The sequence below is a fragment of the Mesoplodon densirostris genome, chromosome 20 (assembly GCF_025265405.1).
Source record: "Mesoplodon densirostris isolate mMesDen1 chromosome 20, mMesDen1 primary haplotype, whole genome shotgun sequence".
Taxonomy (NCBI): domain Eukaryota; kingdom Metazoa; phylum Chordata; class Mammalia; order Artiodactyla; family Ziphiidae; genus Mesoplodon; species Mesoplodon densirostris.
Window position 1 is genome coordinate 30144647 of NC_082680.1, and position 18972 is coordinate 30163618.

General features: G+C 36.9%; 1 protein-coding gene across 1 annotated transcript in view; it reads left to right on the forward strand.

The window, feature by feature from the left end:
- The window catches only part of ADAM9 (ADAM metallopeptidase domain 9), a 105247-nt gene that overhangs the window by 34953 nt on the left and 51322 nt on the right, over positions 1 to 18972 (forward strand). Inside the window, exons 7-12 of the mRNA XM_060086204.1 lie at positions 1075 to 1140; positions 3074 to 3145; positions 5439 to 5608; positions 8975 to 9056; positions 9586 to 9719; positions 16903 to 17074. Coding sequence (XP_059942187.1) covers positions 1075 to 1140; positions 3074 to 3145; positions 5439 to 5608; positions 8975 to 9056; positions 9586 to 9719; positions 16903 to 17074 — 696 coding nt within the window. The remainder of the gene's footprint in view (positions 1 to 1074; positions 1141 to 3073; positions 3146 to 5438; positions 5609 to 8974; positions 9057 to 9585; positions 9720 to 16902; positions 17075 to 18972) is intronic.

Sequence of the window (18972 nt, forward strand, 5' to 3'; positions counted from 1 at the left end):
TCCCCTGCATCGACAGGCGGACTCTCAACCACTGCGCCACCAGGGAAGCCCCAGCCGTGGGCTTTTTGATGTGGATATGCTTTACACAGACTGGAGTGGTAATTCTGGAGCTCTAAAGTGAGAAAGAGAGAGAGAGGGAAAGAGAGAGATTGAGTTTTAGGACTTTAATGATCTCAGATTTTTTCCAGGGACACTCGTGGTATCCCTGTTTTGAGACTTCTTTAGGATTCCTTGGCTTACTCTTGACAGGAGTCTCTTAACCTGAACTGTTTCTAGGACCAGAGGAACCTCAGTTGCAGAGAAGGCAGCTTTCTACATAATGAGATGATGTCGCTGTGTTAGAAGAGGCTTGTGCCTCTTCCTTCTGGTGTATTTTAATTAACTCATACTAGTTTATGGCATTATTTTCATTGCCTCTCCTGCCAATCCTTCTTTTGACTTTTGTACTGTTCTTTTTAATCATTGGAAAACATTAACTTTTCCCTCATTCTATACTTTATCTAAATTTCTGTAAAATCACAAAACTAATTTTTTTTTAAAGTGGCAACCTTGTATGTCAGTGTCGATTGTATCTCAATGAAACTGGAAGGAAAACAAATAAATAAAGGGCAACAATAACAAAATAAAATGACAACCTTGTCCTTCCTTCTGCTCTGGGTTATTGGCAGATATTCTTTCTTCTACTCCCAACAAAGTGATGATGGAGTTTCCTATTAACGTGTGTGTGTGTGTCTGTGTGTGTGTGTGTCTGTGTGTGTGTGTCTGTGTCTGTGTGTGTGTGTAGTTTAGATATTAGAAGATCAGTTATTCTGCTTTGGAAACTTGAATAACTCATATTATCTTTAACTAGGTAGAATTTTTCTCAGATCAGTACAGATGGCAGATATCACTTTTTTAAAAAAACGTGTTTTTTTGGCTTTATTGATCTAGGGTGTGTTAAAATCATTTTATGAAGTTCTTAACAGACATGAAATAAGTGACTAGAGGTTAGGGTAAGATCATTATGTATGAAAAACGTGTAGCCTTATACCTTTTTTTTTCTTTTTGCCTTTATGATGTTTGTGTGTTTGACAGAGAAGAAGAGCTGTCCTGCCACAGACCCGCTATGTGGAGCTGTTCATTGTCGTAGACAAGGAAAGGGTATGATTGGTGACAGTTTTTCTTCTTTTTCATGAAAAGCAGATGAGAAGTGAGCATCCCATGAAGGAAATATTAAATATAACGTATTTGTATTGATTTTTGTTAAATGTAATTTTAAAACTAAAATGACTTTTTTTCTTGATATTCATACGTGATATTCCTAATACCTCCAGAACTAAATGCAGCAAATAAGATTACCTCTACCTTTATTTTTTACTGGTGATTTTCTTCCCCCTGTTCTTTTGGGTGATTTGCATATGCTAAATTTCTTAAGTGAAACTGTTCTGCCTCTCAGTTAAGCTCTTGAGACTTTTTCAGAGACATTTAAAGGACTGTGGTGATAAACCCAGTTAATCAGATATTGCTTTGTTGCCTAATAAAATTGCTTTTCTTTCTAGAATTTCAGCTAACCTATTTAAGAGATAGAAAACTATCTATCAAAGAGAAAGATATCTCTAAGAGATATCTATCTATCTATCTATTCTATTTAAGAGTTAGAAAACTTCCAGGTTCTAGCATGCTTTAGAAGGGAGCAGAGAATAGGTCAGCTTAGCATTTACTATTTATTTCATTGTACAAGATGACACCAGGGCATTTTCCTTATTCATACTTAAGAATTGTGCTTTACTCAACTAAAAAAAGTTATGTATCTATTTCAGCATTTACAGCATTATCAATTTTAGATACAGCTGCTATATAATTTAACCTATAGATTATTTGAAATGTTTTGTCTGACTTGTACTTCCAACTTTGTTGTTTGTGTGAATAAGCTGTTTGCAGAAACTTAACACAATTGACAAGCCCTTTCTTGTAACCTGCAGAGACAGTTTTGAGGATTTTTATGGTTTTTTTGAAAAAAGTCCTTTATTGTATGTAGACTGGAAAAAAAACAAGCCATATTTTTAAGAGATAGAAATATATTCAGATTTGTTCATTATAGGTTCATTATCCTCAAGTGTAGAAGGAGGAAGCATAAAGGAGTATGAACAAGCATGAACTTTGTCCCAGATAATGTGTAAAATGTTCCTGTAGAATGTTGTGGACAAGTGACAAAAATAGAGATTTGAAAAGTTTTTCTTTATTACTCTCTCCACATAGGTAGAAAATGGTTCAAAATAAAAATGGTTCCATTTTAATCAAACCTTGTCAAATGTATTAAAAAATTTTTTTTCTTGTTTAGGAGAATCATGATAAAATGTCTAATTAATAAAATCTGATATATTCTGGTATTAATGCCCTTATCATAGAGCAAAACCACATATTCTTTTTAAAATGTTCTTTTAATTAGTTATTAAATTGCTTATATTAAAATAATATTAAAATAGACATTTAGATTTAGCTAGATCTCAAAGAAGTGAATCAGTCATAATCAACTGTTTGGCTTAACATGGCTAAACTTTTATATATCTCTATATTTCTATCTACATATAATGTTTTCACTAGTGAACGTTGGTTAATCTCTGATAAATTAATTTAGCCCAGAGTTTAGAAATTGGTTATTGGTAATGTCATTAGTCTAAGAAGTGAAAGGATCAGGAAGTCTTTCCGATTGTCTTTCATTCCTTTATCTATGCATTTTGATTGTTTTAAACTCTACCTTTGTGAAATGCTTGAAAATATTTTTGCATTAAAATGAATTAAAGACTGTTAAGTACAAAACTCATTTTAAAGTTATACTGCTTTGGAGAAAATTAAGATTTCAGTGCTTTTTCATTATTATTCATTTCACCCACGTACCTGCTTTTCTTTTATTCCTATTTATCACTAAAATGTATCCTTTAGACTTATTAGTTTGAAATGCAGGAGAATGTCTAAGTGCTTCAGTTTTTGGTTCAGAGGAAATATTTGGATTCTTATCTTCATTGTAAGAGATTATAGAAATTTTATTCTTAAATTGCTTTGGTGATAATGATTTCCCTTCTTTGCTTTTCAGTATGACATGATGGGAAGAAACCAGACTGCGGTGCGAGAAGAGATGATTCTTTTAGCAAACTACTTGGATAGCGTGAGTTGTATTTTCTATCAGCTGGGATTATTCTGTCCTGTCCTCTCACAGTCTCCGAATGGAATTTTAAAATTGTCTCATTTTGAGCTCTGATTATTCTAGAGCCTAAGTAAGTAACTCAGTCTTTCAGGGGTCTGCTCTCTAATTTGTTTTGTAACTTTTTTATGTTTAAAAGTGAAGTATAATTGTAGAGAGAGACTCTGAGACAAACAAGAGATTTCGAATTAGCATCTACTTTATCTTTAGAGTAGTGTCAATGAAAAATTCATCAGCTGATCTAAGAAAGAAATGGAAAATTTTATTAAACCAGATTTGAGGATTATAACCCAGGAAGAGCATCTCAGAAAGCTCTGAGAACTGTTCCCCTTGTTAGAAGTCAAGATACAGTTATATAAGTTTTTTGAGACAGAGAGCTGTACATTCAATGAGGTATTATTGACAGTTTACACAATCCAGACTTAATTATCACCGTGGCCCCTAACAGGTCAAGAAGGAATGTTATCTTTTAAGGAGTTGTCTTACTGATGCTAGGAGAATGCAGCTCTTTATGGTTGAGCAGGTATTTCTGCCAACGGGGGAGGTTTGGTCGATGCCTAATGCAGATACACAATGCACAGTGTGGGGAGAGAGGAGACCAAAGGGCAGAGAAACATGTATTTGTTTAAATTTTTCTCATCTTGCCATAAAATATGACTTTTATTTCATAACAGATAGGCTAAGGTACTTTGGTATTTATAAAAAGATCTTTGAATTTTTACTGAGAGGATCTTATTTTAAATAAGGCTGCCTCCTCTGAAACTATGACACTGTGTGTGTGTGTGTGTGTGTGTGTGTGTGTGTGTGTGTGTGTGTGTGTGTGTGTCTATGTGAGAGAGAGAGGGAAGGAGGGATTTGGTTTGAGATTTTGGAGTTTATTCATCCAGTGGGAGATATTGGAGAAATAGCTACATGTTCTTATAAGATAATTTCATCTCTAAGTTGTTCCCCTAATACGAATACCAAGCATAATAATGATGATGATGATAATGATAGCATTCTATTGGATATTTATAGCATTCTAGAAACTGAGTCAATTGCCTTACATTTATTAACTCATTTATTCCTCACAGTATCTCTGTGAAATAGATATGAGTTCCATAATCCTTTATCTGAAACCTTTGGGGTGCATGTCATTAGAATTTTAGATAAGAGTTTAGATAGGTAATATAGTTCACTTCGCATACATTTATAACATATAGTTCACTATGTATTACATTACACCTCCAACAGGGTCCTGGGGTAGCACCTTGTAAACAACCTCATTGATATTTCTGTAGTGAAATATATGAATATTTACATTAAGTGAGCTAAATATGGACTATAAATAGGCTTGCATTAGCTTAGGGAAAGTTTTGGAATCAAAATACCCAAAACTTTAAATATCCGGAGTTTGTCAGATTTTGGAATGGAAGATGAAAAGGATTTTGAATCTTTACTTTTGTTTTATGGATGAGGAAACTGAGACCCCTGAGAAGTTAGAGTCTCATTATATGGAAGGGAATTTTTTTTGGAGGGGAGGAGTCCTGTTTTTAATTTAAGTAGTTGTGTTACTTAAAAGATACTCTCATATTCTTTATTTTATTGTATTATTTTTTATTGAAGCATAGTTGATGTACAATATTATATATGTTACAGGTGTACAGTATGCTGATTCACAATTTTTAAAGGTTATACTCCATTTATAGTTATTATAAAATATTGGCTACTATTCCTTGTGTTGTACAATATATCCTTGTAACTTATTTTATATATAATAGTTTGTACCTCTTAATCCCCTATCCCTGTATTGCCCCCTCCCTTCCTTCTCCCCACTAGTAACAACCAGTTTGTTCTCTATATCTGTGAGTCTGTTTCTTTTTTGTTATATTCACTAGTTTGTTGTATGTTTTTAGATTCCACATATAAGTGATACCGTACTGTACTTGTCTTTCTCTTTCTGACTTATTTCACTTAGAATAATACTGTCCAAGTCCATGCATGCTGCTGCAAATGGCAAAAATTTCATTCTTTTTATGGTTGAATAATATTCCATTGTATGTATGTGTATATATATACCTCACCGTCTTACCCATTCATCTGTTGATGGACACTTAGATTGCTTCCATATCCTGGCTATTGTAAATAATGCTGCTGTGAACATTGGGGTGAACATATCTTTTCGAATTAGTGTTTTTGCTTTTTTCAGATATATAACCAGGAATTATTCTCATATTTTTAAATAAATTTTATATATTTTTATTTGTTTTCTTTACAGATGTACATCATGTTAAATATTCGTATTGTGCTAGTTGGGCTGGAGATTTGGACAAATGGAAATCTGATCAACATAATCGGAGGTGCGGGTGATGTGTTGGGGAACTTCGTACAGTGGCGGGAAAAGTTTCTTATAACACGTCGGAGACATGACAGTGCACAGCTAGTTCTGTAAGTGATTTTTTTTTAAAGGTACTATTAATGGCATGGTCAGAATAACAATTTTTGCTTTTTTTCTTTTATTAAAATCATATTCTGTTAAGGTTTTTGAGTATTCATTTAAATGAGGAAAACTTTTGCTACTATAGGCCAAGGGAAAGTATGATAATAAGACCTCTCTTTTGTGTTGGGGCCTCTTTAACCTTTATCCCATGTCCTTCTTCCTCTTTCTTGGGTTTACTTCCTCATTTTGGTATGACATGTTTTCTAGTTTCTTCTTGTGTAAGGATATATTGAAAGAAAAAATTTTGACCTCTTGCATGTTCGAAAATGTGTTTCACGGTCTCGAAACAGAATTTAAAAATTATCTCCTATACACTAGAAAGTAATAAAACATTGTAAATCAACTGTACTTCAATTAATAAAAAAATTATCTCAATTTGAACTCTGATTATCTTAGGGCTTAAGTAACTCGGCTTTTCAGAGGTGTGCTTTCTAGTTTGTTTTGTAAATTTCAGGTTATTTTGCTGAGTATAAAATTCTAGTCACGAAATTTTTTCCTTCAGAATTTTGAAGGCATTGCCATTGTCTTTTGACTTCCAGAATTACTACTGAAAAGCTTTGATTCATTTTGATTGCTGATCTTTTGTATGTGGCCTTTTTTTTTTTTTTTTTTCTTCTTTGGAAACTTGTAGGATCTTCTCTTGGTTCCCAGGCTTCTAAATTTTCCTGATGCTATCTGTGCTTTGGTGTAGGTCTTTTATCACTCATTATGTTGTGTTCTTAGTGGGTAATTTCAATCTTGAAACTGCAGTTCTAGGAATTTTTCTCAAATTATTCTGTAGATGATTTCATCCTCTTTATTTTTATTCTTCATTCCTTCTGGGATTCCTTTTACTCAGGTATTGAGTTTCCTGTGCTTGTCCTCTAATTTTACTATCTTTTGTCTCCTTCTCTTTGTCTTTTTGTTCTGCTTTCTGGATATTTCTTTAAATTTACCTTCTAAGGTTTTTATTGAGTTTTTCATTTCAGCTATCTTATTTTTAATGTTTAATATTTAGCTCTTTTTTGTCCCCCTTAAAATTTTTATATGGTCAAATTCTTTTTTTTTTTATCCCAACAAAAGGTTCCACATATTGACTACTGAGCCAAAGCATTAGTGCAGAAACACTGACACAAAGAGAAAATCACTTTCCTAAGAAAACCCATCCAGCTGTTTGGGTAGTAGTGATGTTCTCAGAGTGATATGGTAAGAAATCAAGTGTCCCTGACCCAGCAAAAATGTGTGCCACCTCATTTGTGAGGCACCTTACAGACCTAGCTTGGCTCTTCTCCAATGTCTTCTCTTGGAGTTGTACCTGATTTTATTACCAGTTTTCATTTGAATCCACTGGGGAATGGGACAATTCCCTGCTTTTGTTTCTTGGCCAGGAATCACTTGATCCTGAAAGTCTTGTGAGAAGACATGGCGAGAAGCAAATTTAACCATACATAGGATGGCGGAGAAGAGAAGAGAACTGGTCAAATTCTTATTTCATGGATATAATAATTTTTTTAAACTCTCTTTGAGATATTTCTGATATATTTTTAAAAATTTTCTTCTTTCTACATAGTATTTTCATGGAACCATAATAAAACTTAAGCTTATGTAATCACTTAATACAAATATATTCCAAAAGTTAATACAAAACCCTCACTTAAAAATACTAAAAAAATTCTTTCTTCTTAAAAATCTTCTGGTTGGTGGGCTGACTTTTTGCTCAAAAATGTTTTATGTAATAATTTTTGCCTCCCTTAATGTTTATGGTACCTAAAACTCAAATTTTTTTCTGAGGAGGAGTTTCCCTTGATTTTATTTATTTATTTATTTATTTACTTATTTATTTAGTCATACCAGTTAATTTAAAACAAGGCATTGAGAATGCCTAAATGGATTTTTATGGCCCCATAACCACAAAAGCTTGATCCTGACATTTTAATTAAATTTTAGTAAAATTGTACCTGGAACTGTCCTCATACCCTGGCAGTGAGCATGCCTTCTCATTCACAAAAGGCACAGGCACCAGGCACACTCCCTGTGCTTTGCCCAACCACACCTACCAAGCTGTCTCCTCTGTTTGGTCTCCCTGCCATGTTAGAGGTGTTTCCCAGATATCTGATAATCCCTGGTTGTTTGTGGTTAGGAATGGGGTACTAAAATTCCTTTTGGAAGCATTGAGGGCATAAGTGGGGCTTGGGGACTGTGGGGTTCACTACAGGGTGATCTGGCTAAAATGTTTTCTTGGCAATCCCCCTATGTCAATATCTCTAGGCCTCTTGTCCTGGCTGTTCAGATGCCCGAGAGAAGGGTTTATTCATTCATTTAAAAGATATTTATTAGATGTATTCCTAGGCTCTGGGGTATAGCAGTGAACAAAACAGACAAAAATTCTTGCTCTCATGGAGTTCACATTATGGTGGAGGAGATTTACCTCATAAGTGAGATAAATAAGTGTATATAATATGCTAAATAATGATAAGTAGTAAGGGGGAAAAATAAAGCAGGGAGGGTAGAGATAGAAGTATTGGGGGGAGTGAGGTTGAAATTTTAGGTAACGTGGCGAGGGAAGGCCTCAATGAGAAGATGACCTTTGTGTAAAGACCTGAAGCAGGTGAGGGAGTGAGTTAGGGCTGTATATTGGGGAGGAGAGTTCCAGGCGGAGGGACCAGGTCCTAAGATACAGGTGTGTCCGCGATGATTGAGCAGCCACACGGAGACCATCGTGACTCTTCTGTTCCCTGTGCTCCCTGCCTGCAGCCTCCTGTGTGAATATGTCATTTTGTTACCTGATCTCAATAGAGTTTTTGAATAAATAGATATACTGCATTTCAGGAAGGTTTTTCATCTAGAAGGTACAAAACAACTTGGTTTGATATCAAAAATGTATCTTCGGGCCTCCCTGGTGGCGCAAGTGGTTGAGAGTCCGTCTGCCGATGCAGGGGATACGGGTTCGTGCCCCGGTCTGGGAGGATCCCATATGCCGCGGAGCGGCTGGGCCCGTGAGCCATGGCCGCTGAGCCTGCGCGTCCGGAGCCTGTGCTCCGCGACGGGGGAGGCCACAACAGTGAGAGGCCCGCATACCGCAAAAAAAAAAAAAAAAAATGTATCTTCATTTGTCTGAAAAATGAATTTGTAATATTAATCTCCACTCTGATAATAAAAAAAGAGATGTCTTTAATTGAATTGTGATTTTTAAAATGTTATTTACCTTTGCCATTTTTCTCCCAGTCTTCATAGGGTCTACCAATCAGTTTAAGATTACCCAAAGAAATAGGAGCAATGTGTACCTTTTCCTCCCCAAGTACATTTTATAACTTTTACCTGTTCTCTTCATTTAGGAAGAAAGGTTTTGGTGGGACCGCGGGAATGGCGTTTGTGGGAACAGTGTGTTCAAGGAGCCACGCGGGTGGGATTAACGTGGTACGTTTTGTTCTTGATGATCATCTTTGGAATCTGCATTAGGAAATGTCCAGCCTTCAGTGACTCTATACTTCCTCTCCTAGTCCTTACAGCGATACTTTGGCTATTATGAGGGACATGGTAGAAGTGGCAGATGTGTTCTTTCCCTGGAGACTGGATTAAGTTTTCTAATATTTGTTGTGTGTTTATTAGCGCCTCACTTTTTATGGATGAGGAAACAGAGCTTCCATTTGAGAAAGTTAAGTCAGAACCATGAACTTGTTTTCCCATCAACCACCATGAATAATCTGTTGGTGCTAAAGGAATTGATCTGTTGCTTAAAGAGTCTATCTCTATCATCAGTATGTTAAGTCACACCAGTTTCCTACTAGACTGCAATGTCTACACACTGATGTTGGATGCTTGCTTTATCACGTAGGCTATCAATAATGTAGTGATGAATTTCCTTTTGTGAAAAAGTAATCTGAGAAACAAAAAGCATATCCTTTTTGTTCAGAAACCTAATGAATACCTTCCTGTGTTTGGGCAGTTTGGGCAAATCACGGTGGAGACATTTGCGTCCATTGTTGCTCATGAGTTGGGTCATAACCTTGGAATGAATCATGATGATGGGAGAGATTGTTATTGTGGAGCAAAGAGCTGCATCATGAATTCAGGAGCATCGTGAGTAACTGAATTCTTTCTTTTTATTCTTTTTCCTTTTTCTTTTTAAAAACTATTTATTGAACATTTGTTTAATGCTAAAAATAAACAATGAATTGTTTGGATTGGAGTAATGTGTATCTTTTTGAATTAGAGTTTTCCCCAGGTGTATGCCCAGGAATGGGATTGCAGGATCATATGGTAGCTATATTTTTAGTTTTTTAAGGAAACTTCACACTGTTTTCCATAGTGGCTGCATCAATTTGCATCCCACCAACAGTATAGGAGGGTTCCTTTTTCTCCACACCCTCTCCCGTGTTTATTATTTGTAGACTTTTTAGTGATTACCATTCTGACTGGTGTGAGGTGATAACTCATTGAGTTTTGATTTGCATTTCTCTAATAATAGCGATATTAAGCATCTTTTCATGTGCCTGTTGGTCATCTGTATGTCTTCTTTGGAGAAATGTCTATTTAAATCTTCTGCCCTTTTTTTTGATTGAGATGTTTGTTTTTTGATGTTAAGCAGTATGAGCTGTTTGTATATTTTGGAAATTAATCCCTTGTTGGTTGCATCATTTGCAGATATTTTCTCCCAGTCCGTAGGTTGTCTTTTCGTTTTGTTTATGGTTTCCTTTGCTGTGCAAAAACCTTTAAGTTTAATTAGGTCCCATTTGTTTATTTTTGTTACTCATTTTTTGGAGAGGGATCCAAAAAATATTGCTGCAATTTATGTCAACAAGTGTTCTGCCTGTGTTTTCCTCTAAGAGTTTTATAGTATCTGGTCTTATATTTAGGTCTTTAATCCATTATGACTTTATTTCTGTATATGGTGTTAGAGAATGTTCTAATTTCATTCTTTTACATGTAGCTGTCCAGTTTTCTCTGCACCACTAATTGAAGAGGCTGTCTTTTCTCCATTGTATATTCTTGCCTCCTTTGTCATAGATTAATTGACCATAAGTGCGTGGGCTTATTTCTGTGGCTTTCTATCCTATTCCATTGATCTATAGTTCTGTTTTTGTGTCAGTACCATACTGTTTTGATGACTGTAGCTTTGTAATATAGTCTGAAGTTAGGAAGTGTGATTCCTTCAGCTCCATTCTTCTTTCTCAAGATTGTTTTGGCTATTCAGGGTCTTTGTGTTACCATACAAGTTTTAAAATTTTTTGTCCTAGTTCTGTGAAATATGCCATTGGTAATTTGATAGGGATTGCATTGAATCTGTAGATTGCCTTGAATAATATGGTCATTTTAACAATATTGATTCTTCTAATCCAAGAACATGGTATGTCTTTCTATCTGTTTGTGTCATGTTCAATTTCTTTCATCAGTGTCTTATAGTTTTTGGAGTACAGGTCTTTTGCCTCCTTAAGTTGATTTATTCCTAGGTATTTTATTCTTTGATGTGATGGTAAATGGGATTGTTTCCTTAATTTTACTTTCTGATATTTTGTTGTTAGTGTATAAAATGCAATAGATTTCTGTGCATTAATTTTGTATCCTGCAACTTTACCAAATTCATTAATGAGCTCTAGTAGTTTTCCGGTAGGGTCTTTAGGATTTTCTGTGTATAGCATCATGTCATCTTCAAAGAGTGACACTTTTACTTCTTCTCTTTCAATTTGAATTCCTTTTATTTCTTTTTCTTCTCTGACTGCTGTGGCTAGGACTTCCAAAGCTATGTTGAATAAAAGTTGCGAGAGTGGGCATACTTGTCTTATTCCTGATCTTAGAGGAAATGCTTTCAGCTTTTCACCATTGAGAATGATGTTATCTGTGGATTTGTCCTATATGGCCTTTATTATGTTGAGGTATGTTCCCTCTCTGCCTACTTTCTGAAAAGTTTTTGTCCTAAACAGATATTGAATTTTGTCAAAAGCTTTTTCTGCATCTATAGAGATGATCATATGGTTTTTATTCTTCAATTTGTTAATGTGGTGTATGGCCCATTTTTAAAATTGCATTATTTGTATTTTCATGGGAGAGCTGGATTTGACATGAACACAAGTCATGTCTTTCCTCAGTGTGTGCTGGAAGCTATCACCTTAGCAGGGGTTGGGACTGGAGATGGAGGGGCTGGAGCTGGAGCTGGGTTTGTGACGGGACTTCCTCTCTGCTCAGTGGCCAACACTGCCCCATCGGGTGTGGGGTTTGGTCCCCAGTTGCTGGAGCACAAGCGCTGAAGGTTGGGTCTGAGCCCACTCTGTTCCCTTTAAGTGTGTGGTGTCCCCTTTCCCAGCACCAGCACCCTCTCCCCGGGGTGGGGGGAGCAGTGCTGGGACAAGAAGGGCTGGTGTGGGCACTCAGCGTGGGTCTGGGCACAAGCTGCAGCAGTCCAGCAGCAGGCAGAGATCTGCAAACAAGGACAGTTTTGTTTCTTTCTTCCCAATTTGTATGTCTTTCATTTCCTTTTTTATTGCATTAGCTTGAGTGGTCAGTTTTGTCTGATATTAATTTAGCTGTCCCAGATTTGTTTTTTGTTTTTTGTTTTTTGTTTTTGGTAATGTTGACAGTATATGTTTTCTGTTCCTTTACTTTGAACTTTTCTTTATTCTTGTGTTTTAGATATATGCTTCTAAACAACCTATATTTAGGTTTTATTTTTTTAATCCAGCCTGGCAATATTTGTCTCTTAATTGAATCATTTAATCTACTTACGTTTAATATGATCACTAATACACTGTATTTATGCAAATGTAGGTGACACTGATTATAAGATACCATTATTAACATACCACTTAGAATGAAAAAATGGTGCCTATCAAGTTAATACAAATTTTAAGATGAATCTCAATTTCAGGGTATTTTAAATGTGTAAAGAATGTGTTTTAGAAAAACACATCAAATCTGCTGTATTACAACTGTGGATTTTAGTTCCCTGCTAAAATTTTCAAGCTTCTCATTTTTCTCTCTGACCATAGCAAGCACAGATTTTCTCTTTTTGGGTTATTGTTTGATAATTCTAGTATCTGGAGACTTTATGGGACTATATCTGTTTTTTTTTTCCTTATAGTGTCTTTTAATTTTTTTATAGTTGTTCTCACAGTATCTTTTTTTTTTTTTTTTGCGGTATGCGGGCCTCTCACTGTTGTGGCCTCCCCCGTTGCGGAGCACAGGCTCCGGACGCGCAGGCTCAGCGGCCATGGCTCACGGGCCCAGCCGCTCCGCGGCATATGGGATCCTCCCAGACCGGGGCATGAACCCGTATCCCCTGCATCGGCAGGCGGACTCTCAACCACTTGCGCCACCAGGGAGGCCCGTTCTCACAGTATCTTGTGTCTTCATGTTATGTTTTGATAAAGTATTGGACATTGTATTTGAACAATTTTTGGTAAGAAATAATTTGAGAAGTAGGATTATGTTATCTTTGGCATATTAAATCTTCTTTTTGAGGACGGGTTTCTCACCTTCTACTTCATATGCTATTTCATGAACATTAGTTGACTGTTATAAGTTAGGCTTTTTTTTTAGATGCAAGTGATATAGATGCTAGAGTTTTTACAGATAATCAGTTGGATCCAGGTCTGTTTAAAAAGTGGATAATCTAACTTTGTAATATAATTTTTATCATTATTTAAGATAGTTGAGGGACCTGGTAGTATTCCCCTCACACACTGCTCTTGGATTCCTGGACGTGTGAGGGGTGCTCTTCCTGGGAGGTACCTTTCTAGAGAAATGGCTTTCTTAATTCTGTCCCTCAATGCCACCTACATCAGAAAGCCTCCATAATCGGAGGCTTTTAAAAGAGTGCTCTTTTTTTAGAAAAAAAATCTAATTAAGTGCCATCACTTAGAGTTCTTTCTTAGGACTTCCTATTCCTAGGCTGTGGGGATAAGGATGATAGTGGTGGAAATGTGTTTTGGTTATTTCCAGATTAGTCATAGAGAGAATGTTTTAAATGATAGTTGGTTTTTTTTGGTCATATCCTGGTAGACCATTTCCATCACTGTTAGTCCCATCTATCTCCTTTTGAATCAGTTTTATAAAACTCACCTAGATGTGACAAAAGAGATTTGGAGATGCTTTAGATTCATATCTTAGTACCCAGAAGTGACAGAGAGTAGGGGTACTTTAGTTGCTATGATTCAAGCCAAGTATCAGGAGAAAGATCATCCTTCTTATTACTGTAGGTGACATCCAAGGATGACCAGGGAGAGAATATCTGCATTTTATTATCCACAGTGTTAGTGAAGGCCAACGTGGGGATGTTTGTTATTATCTCCACCTACTAAACAGCATAAGAAGTGGTTATGATTTTGTTATCCTTTTCAGTACTATAGTCAACTTCATTGTGGGCGAAACAGATTTTTTTTTTTTGTAGATTGCTTTAGGATCACACATAGAAAACATTGTTTCTATGAGAAAATGTGTTCCAAGGACTGTATAACAAGCTTATTTCAAAAATAATCTATTCAGAAGTGGTGAACTTTGTAGATTACAATTAGGAGCTCAAGTGTAGGAAATATACACATAATGTCTGTACAACTCCTGTGACTATTAGCTGATTAATATATTCTTACAGAAAACATTATTGAATATGTACTGTGTGGTAGGCAATGTACTAGCCATATAAAGAACAATAATAGGAATTTAAAAAACGATTGTTTAAATTGAAGTCTCCTTGTTTATCAGATAATTATCACATGCTCTAGTTTGACATTTCTACCTGAGGTCCTTAGACTCAAGCTCTTGCTGTCCTTCCTAAAACCTGCTCTGCCCTCATCTTCCCGTGATAGTTAATGATAGCGCCTTCCTCCTAGTAGCTCAGGACAAAAATCTCAGTCACCCTTGACTTCTCTTTTCTCCCATTCTTTGCCTTAATGCCTATTTCTTTTTTTTTTTTTTTCTTTGCTGTACGCGGGCCTGTCACTGTTGTGGCCTCTCCCGTTGCGGAGCACAGGCTCCGGACGCCCAGGCTCAGTGGCCATGGCTCACGGGCCCAGCCACTCCGCGGCATGTGGGATCTTCCCGGACCGGCACACGAACCCGTGTCCCCTGCATCGGCAGGCAGACTCTCAACCACTGCGCCACCAGGGAAGCCCATTGCCTATTTCTTTAAACCATATAAATAATCCAAACCCTTCTTACTGCTTTCACCACTGCCACGTTGGTCCATCATCATCTGTCGAGTGGACGTCTTCCTGCTTAACATAGCAAACGTGGTGATCTTATTAAAACATAAATCAGATCACATCATTCCTGCTTCATGCTTTCCATTGTGTCATTCCCCCCTCCTTATTTCACTCACCGTAAAAAGTCAGATTCTTGCAATGGCCTCTTCCCACCTTGCTGCCTGTATCCCTCACTGTCTCACTCAACTCCAGCTGTGCTGGCTTCCTTATCTGTTCCTTGAACAGGCAGCCTTCTCCCTTCGGGCTTTTGCATTTACTGTTTCTTCTCCCGGTAATGTTCTTCCCCTAGAAATCCAGTTTTGATTCAGTTGTCTCAGTATTTGAAGTGCCTGTCCTGACAGCTCTTTGAAAAGCTGTAGTCGCTCCTCCCCCTGCAGAGGTCGTCCTCTTCCCCTCCTCATCTTTTTCCCCAACGTGACTTGTCTTCTAATGTACTATTGAATTTATTTCTTCATTATGTTTATAGTCTGTTTCACTCAGTAGAATGTTGCCTTCACAGGGGTGGGGATTTTTGTCTGCCTTGTTTACTGTTTTCTCCCTTGCATGAAGAAGAGTGCCTTGTACATGACAGATGTTCCACAAATATTTGTTGAAGGAACAGTGTTGTACAAAAGGACTCCTCCTTACAATATTCCTAAGCGGAGAGTAGCAAGAAAAAGAAGAATGTGGAAAACGAGTGTTTTTGTCATTGTCGGAAATCTTGTGCTAGGTCTTTACTTTCTGTGTGACTGCTTTCCAGTCCGAAGAGCCAGGAGCCAGAACTGTCTACTTCCTGGGAGACTCTGGGCCGGTTAGCAAAGAAGAGTTTACCCAGGGGACAAAGTCTCCCAGAAAGGATCTGTTTCTTAGATTCCTTGGATGTACAGAAGACACGGAATCAATAGGAATGCTTTCTCAATCACTGTAACGTAACACGGTTCTCATTCCCACTGTTACTTTTGGTACCATTGCTCAAACTGATGAAAAAGAGATTATTTCAGGGCACCAAATGCCCCCAATAAAATTTTAATGTGACTTGGATTTCTCAAAGGTTCTTGTTTTATAGATAGATGAGTGTGTCTCCCACTAGTCTTCAAAAGTGAACATAGCCAGTGGGACTATCTAAAAAAAGTATTGTTACTGATTAAAACAATAACTAAAAACAACCCAGCAACACATAGAAACACATCAAAATTGTGTTCGTATAAATATCACATAGACAGTTCAAGTTGGACCGTTTCTAGAAGCCCATCTAGCCTTCAGAGTATTAACTACAGTTCTTAGAAATTACCATCAGAGGCATTTAAACCTCAAACTGTAGCTGAAATTCTGTCCTGTGCATGCTGCTTCTCGGTAGCTATAGTGCATGCATCATTGCTGGATTCACATTATTGTCACATAGCTCCTAGTAAGTGTTAGTGAGGGGAGCGCAGGAATATCATTTCAGCAGAGTGAAAAGAGGTTGGGGAAACAGAGCTCGCTTCACATATGTGAAGAACCTTTACTATGGAAGACAAATAAAACTTAATTCTAGAGAGGACTAGATAATTTTTGAGGTCTCTTCTGATGCTGAGATTTATGATTCTGTGAATATTTTCTGTATCTTCTGCCATTTTATTTTTTGCCATTTTATTTTATTTTATTTTTTATTTTTTTTTGCGGTACGCAGGCCTCTCACTGTTGTGGCCTCTCCCGTTGCGGAGCACAGGCTCCGGACGCACAGGCTCAGCGGCCATGGCTCACGGGCCTAGCCGCTCCGCGGCATGTGGGATCTTCCCGGACCGGGGCACGAACCCGTGTCCCCTGCATCAGCAGGCGGACTCTCAACCACTGCGCCACCAGGGAAGCCCCTGCCATTTTGTTTTTTATTTTTTTCGCCATGTCTTGCAGTTTGCAGGATCTTTGTTCCCTGACCAGAGACTAAACCTGGACCCTTGGTAGGGAAAGCGCGGAGTATTAACCACTGGACAGCCAGGGAACTTCCTCTGACATTTTAAATGTTCACTTCTTGACAGTTGAAGACATGACTTAAAATTTTCAAAGTGAGTAATTGCTATGACTTAAGATCCTTTTCTTCATGTTTATTACAGAGGTTCCAGAAACTTCAGCACTTGCAGCGCAGAAGACTTTGAGAAGTTAACTTTAAATAAAGGTGGAAACTGCCTTCTTAATATTCCAAAGCCTGACGAAGCTTACAGCGCTCCTTTCTGTGGTAATAAATTGGTGGACCCTGGGGAAGAGTGTGACTGCGGTACTCCAAAGGTCAGTTTAATGTGTGATGTTTGCTTTGTGAAGTTACCTTGGGATTTGCAAAAGAATAAAATAGCTCGCTTTGGGCAACTCTAGCATAGGAGCTAAAGTAAAATTTAGTGGCAAAATGAGGATTGGTATTTTGCTTGTGGGGATATGTTCCTGGGATTGATCATCCCCTCCTTCCTAGAACATAACCAATGGTGTCATCTGTTTTGGTGTCCAGGAAAGCGCCATGTTTATTCTTCTGTTTTTTTGCTACCTTCTACCATTTCTGTTATGGTTACTGAGTCATTTATTTATTTTAAAGAACGAATCAGTTTTTCTCTTGGCTCTTTACTTATAAGCTTTTACTATTCTGGCACTGCCATCGCAGAAACATTTATTCAGTTGACCTCATTTTAATAATAAATTGAAGCTGGCCCACTGTCCAGAGTTCTTCATTAATAAAGTTCTTACTACTCAAATTAACGTTCTCCCTTTAGTAAGCTTCAGTTCACCTACCTCTCTTTGGCTTTCTCACACCTGTTACCCACATTTACTGCCATAAGTCTGTACCCATCTTTATTATTATTCTTCTATATCTCAGCCATTCTCCTCTCAAAATGGCCTACTTAAGACTTCCTAGACAAGGCTTAGGAGGAAAAAATTTTTTAATTAAATTTTAAAAATTAAAAAAAAATAAATTTAAATTTTAAAGAAATTACTTCAATTGTATGTAAACTTTACTATGTTCTCAATCTTTTCCACAAGTACTGCTTCTTCTCCCTTACCTGACCACACATCCCTGGCTTTTGCCAGAAGGCTTTACATTCTAGAAAGGCAGTATGTTTTTTGTTTTTGTTTTCTGGAAGGAGGGGTGTGCCGCTTGGCTTGTGAGGTCTTAGTTTCCCAACCAGGGGTCTAACCTGAGCCCTTGGCAGTGAGAGCACAGAGTCCTAACCACTGGACCACCAGGGAATTCCCAGGCAGTATGTATTTTATGACAAAATTGTCATGGGCCTTCATTGCACTATTGCTGCATGTCAGCAGCCTCTGCTAAATGTTTTCCATGGTATGATTCTCATAATAACTCTAGGAGGTTGATATTTCTTTATATTCTCATTTTCAAATGAGGAAAATAAAGCCTAATGAGGTTATGTTTAGTCTCTAAATTAACGTTATACAGTTAGGATGACCAAGCTCTTCTTTCCAGGCATTCTCCTAAAATATTATATATGTTTTGATTTCTCCTGACTGTTTACTTCATTATCGAACTAGTTGAAATAGTCTATATTTGCTTCTCGAGCTTTTGCACTACAAATTGCTCTTGAAAACAGTACCTCTTCCCCCTCTAATATCAAAGGTGTTTTTCTTGGTATAAAAGTTTCAAATAGCAAGCACAAGCAAAATTTCCATTTATTTCTCCCATACATTTTTTCACTTCCTTCTGCAGTGGTAATCATTCTTATAAGTTTAGTGTGTTTCTTTATAGATTTTATTCTATGCATTTATATACCTATATACAGTATGTACATTTGTACCATAGTTCGGTTTGTTTTAGGATTTTATTTTTTTACATAAATGAAATCCGACTTAATACATTGCACGCAGAGTTTTTTTTTCTATTAATATATCCTGGAGATTTTTTCCATGTCATTATGTTATTTACACATAATCCTTTAATCTGCTGATTAGTATTTCAGTATAAGGATATACTGTGATTTATTTCACCATACTCTCATTAAAGGACATTTACTCACTGTAGTTAGTATTTTTCTGTTGAAAACAGTACATCCTTGTATATGCTCCATGTATGTGTGTGTGTGTGTGCATACATACATATACAAGTATTTCTCTAAGATACTTACATAAAGGTAGAATTGCAAAGTATGCGTGTTTTTAATTTTATTAGAGACTACCAAATTTCC